The sequence below is a fragment of the Tupaia chinensis genome, unplaced genomic scaffold (assembly GCF_000334495.1).
Source record: "Tupaia chinensis unplaced genomic scaffold, TupChi_1.0 Scaffold000238_1, whole genome shotgun sequence".
Classification (NCBI taxonomy): Eukaryota; Metazoa; Chordata; class Mammalia; order Scandentia; family Tupaiidae; genus Tupaia; species Tupaia belangeri.
This window is the reverse complement of record NW_006159716.1, coordinates 2,073,231-2,075,851: the sequence shown is the minus strand read 5'-3', so window position 1 is coordinate 2,075,851 and position 2,621 is coordinate 2,073,231. Positions and strand designations below refer to the sequence as shown.

At 60.9% G+C, this 2,621-nt stretch overlaps 1 protein-coding gene across 1 annotated transcript in view; it reads right to left on the bottom strand.

Annotated features, from left to right (window-relative positions):
• Window positions 1-228: 228 nt before the first annotated feature.
• Window positions 229-2,621, bottom strand: part of CUNH6orf132 (chromosome unknown C6orf132 homolog) — a gene marked incomplete in the record, with an annotated part of 43,777 nt that continues 41,384 nt past the window's right edge. The window contains 2 exon segments of the mRNA XM_027771882.1: window positions 229-1,915; window positions 2,434-2,620. Of these exon segments, the coding sequence (XP_027627683.1) occupies window positions 1,810-1,915; window positions 2,434-2,620 (293 nt within the window).

The following is a 2,621-nucleotide window of genomic DNA, read 5'->3' as shown; positions in this document are numbered from 1 at the left end:
GACCACGGTTCAAGTCCCAGACCAGGTGGCTTGCTTTCTCACTTTCCCTCTCTCCCTTTCTGTGTCACTCTCTGGTCATATTAAAAATAAATCAATGAATAAATAAAATGAAGTAAATAGCTCCCCAGATCCACCAGACCCCTGTGCTCAGCTTTCCCGGCTGAGCTCCCCCAGACTCTCATCACACCCTGGGAGCTCTGAGTCACCAATCCAGTCACACAGCCGGAGGCCGGTCCAAACTGGCCTGTTTATTTCCCAAGCCAAGTGAGACCCAGCCCTTCTCCACCCACCCCAGAGCAGTGGGGTGTCCACACCCCGCAAGCCTTCACACAGCAGTTAAGTTAGTGAACTCTTATAAAACGTTGTGCAGGGAAAATACATACATATATACAGAGGGGGTCAGTGCTGGCATTGGGGTGAGGCTTTGCCCCTTGAAGACAGGTAACCAGACCCTGCCCCATCAGGGTGACGGGCCTGGGTCACCTGGGTGCCCAACCACCCTGCACTTTCTGTCCCTGAAGTGGCTTACTTGCTGTCCCAGCAGTCCCATTCCTCGCTGGTTACCACGAATCTGAGGTCCCTAAAGGGAGCTGCTTAGTGACCGCCCTGCCGGACTGCTCCTGAGGTGCCACACCCTTGCCCTCCCTCCGTGCCAAGGCAGCCTGCCCTGGCATGTCGTGGGAATTCAGCCCACCAGGACCTGAACACAGGGAAGTGAGACCCAGGAATACTGTTAAATGCCATGTCTGGGAGCACGTGTCACCCAGGCCAGCCCTTCTGAAAAGTGTGGATTGAAGTCACTGGATGATCGGCAAAAACCTGGATGGGCCCAGCAAAGACCCCTCCTGACATGTCTACCTGTTCAGAACTCCCTGGGGGCGAACACTTGTGACTCTCCCAAACGTGTTCCCCACTGGCAGCAAACCCCTCTCAGACTTCTGTCCCCTTCTCTGCCACCCCTGCTCTCCACGGCTTTCCACCATCAAAGGCCTCAATAACACTGGTGACTTATCGGAGGGGGTGGGAATAACGGGCCCTCCCAGCCCCTGGGACCTGGCTATGCATCCTCTGATGTTAGGCCCCAGACCTCACGGCTCCTTAGGTCCAGTCCCCCAAATCAGGGCTGCCTAGGAAAACAAGACCTAGCCTTTTTCCCATCCCAAGCTTGCCAGCTCTCCTCTCCTCCCTCTAAGCCTCCCTCCAGCTCAGGGCCAGGGCCAAGGAGAAATGAACCATCACCCCCCTCCCCCCTGCCCTGCCCCGGGGGAATGCAAAGGACTTCTGCTCCAGTGCCCTTTCCACATGCCATGCCTATGTGCTGCATATCCTGGGGCCATCTCAGTGTGGTTAGGGACCCCGAGCATCACCTTTGGGGGTGGCAGCAGGTGGAGGCTAAAAAGATGTACCTGTAGTGCCCTGCACCCTCGCCCGGTTGGCCTGGCAGGCAATCTCAATCATCCCCAAGGGTTCCAGTTCAGAGCCAGCGCCCCACCCCACTTTTAGAACCTGCTCAGTAGGCCACGCTTGTAAAACTGCTTTCAGTAAAGTCTGGCTAATGCAGATCCTACCAGGTGGTTTAACTCAGGGCCCCGCCCCTTAACAGGCTCCTCCCCTTCTCCCACAGGGAGCGAGACTGAAGTGCATTCGATGGTCCCCCAGCCTCCGTGGCTCACTGTGTCCCTCTGTGCATCTTTGGAGAACGAAGACTGCAGTGTCTGAGTCAGACCGCCTAATACCTGCTGCCCCCCACCCCCCACAAACACAAGTGCCCAGATCCCAGCCCTTGGAGTAGAACTGAGAATTCTGGGTTCAGGACGTGGCTTTCCGATGGGCCCCGGCGTAGGCATAGGAGATGGGATGGCGCGTTCCCGGCCTCACGGTGAAAGTGTTGATGGGACTCCCGAAGTGGGGGGACCTAGGGAGAGCGAGAGGTGAGGCTCACCCTGGAGCTGGTCGGCCAGTATCCTCCCACCCCCCGCAGGGCACGGAAAGGACGGGAGGGCTCAGGGCTCCTCCGTGTGCCCCACAGCAGGGCTCCCCCAGGTCTGGGCCCCAGAGCACCCGCCTGATGCCCTTCCCTTCTGTGTGGCCTAGGTCTGGGCTCATCCCTGTGTTGTGGGGAACTCCCTCCACCTGGGGACTGCTCAGACCTCCACCCCACTACCCACACTTGGCCTGTGGACCTAGGGGTGGGAGTGAGGAGAGAGAGGAGGGGGCCCGGTGGGGGAAGAGCACAGGGAGGCCAGGGAGCAGGGAAGGGAGCCTCCAAGGCCTCTCCCAGACGGTGGGCTCCCTCGGCTCTCTGCGCTGGCGCTGGCGGGGGAGACGCCCAGGTAGATGTCTTCTCCTGACTGATGGCGGGGCCTGGCCAGCGCCTCCATGGACCTCACCTCCCACCCCCGGGGCCCCAGCTCAGCCAGCACCCCAGCTCACCTGCCGGTCGCAGGGGTGAAGCCGTACTCGCCGCCGGGCGCCTTGTACTTGGTCTCCCCGGTGGTCCGGGCGGTGCCCTCCAGGGACATCCGTCGCGCGTGCAGGCCGCCGGGGGGCGCGCGGCCCGCAGAGTTGACTCGCCGCATCTCGGGGCCGCCGGGCGCCCCGGAAGGGCCTCCGGGCGGCGG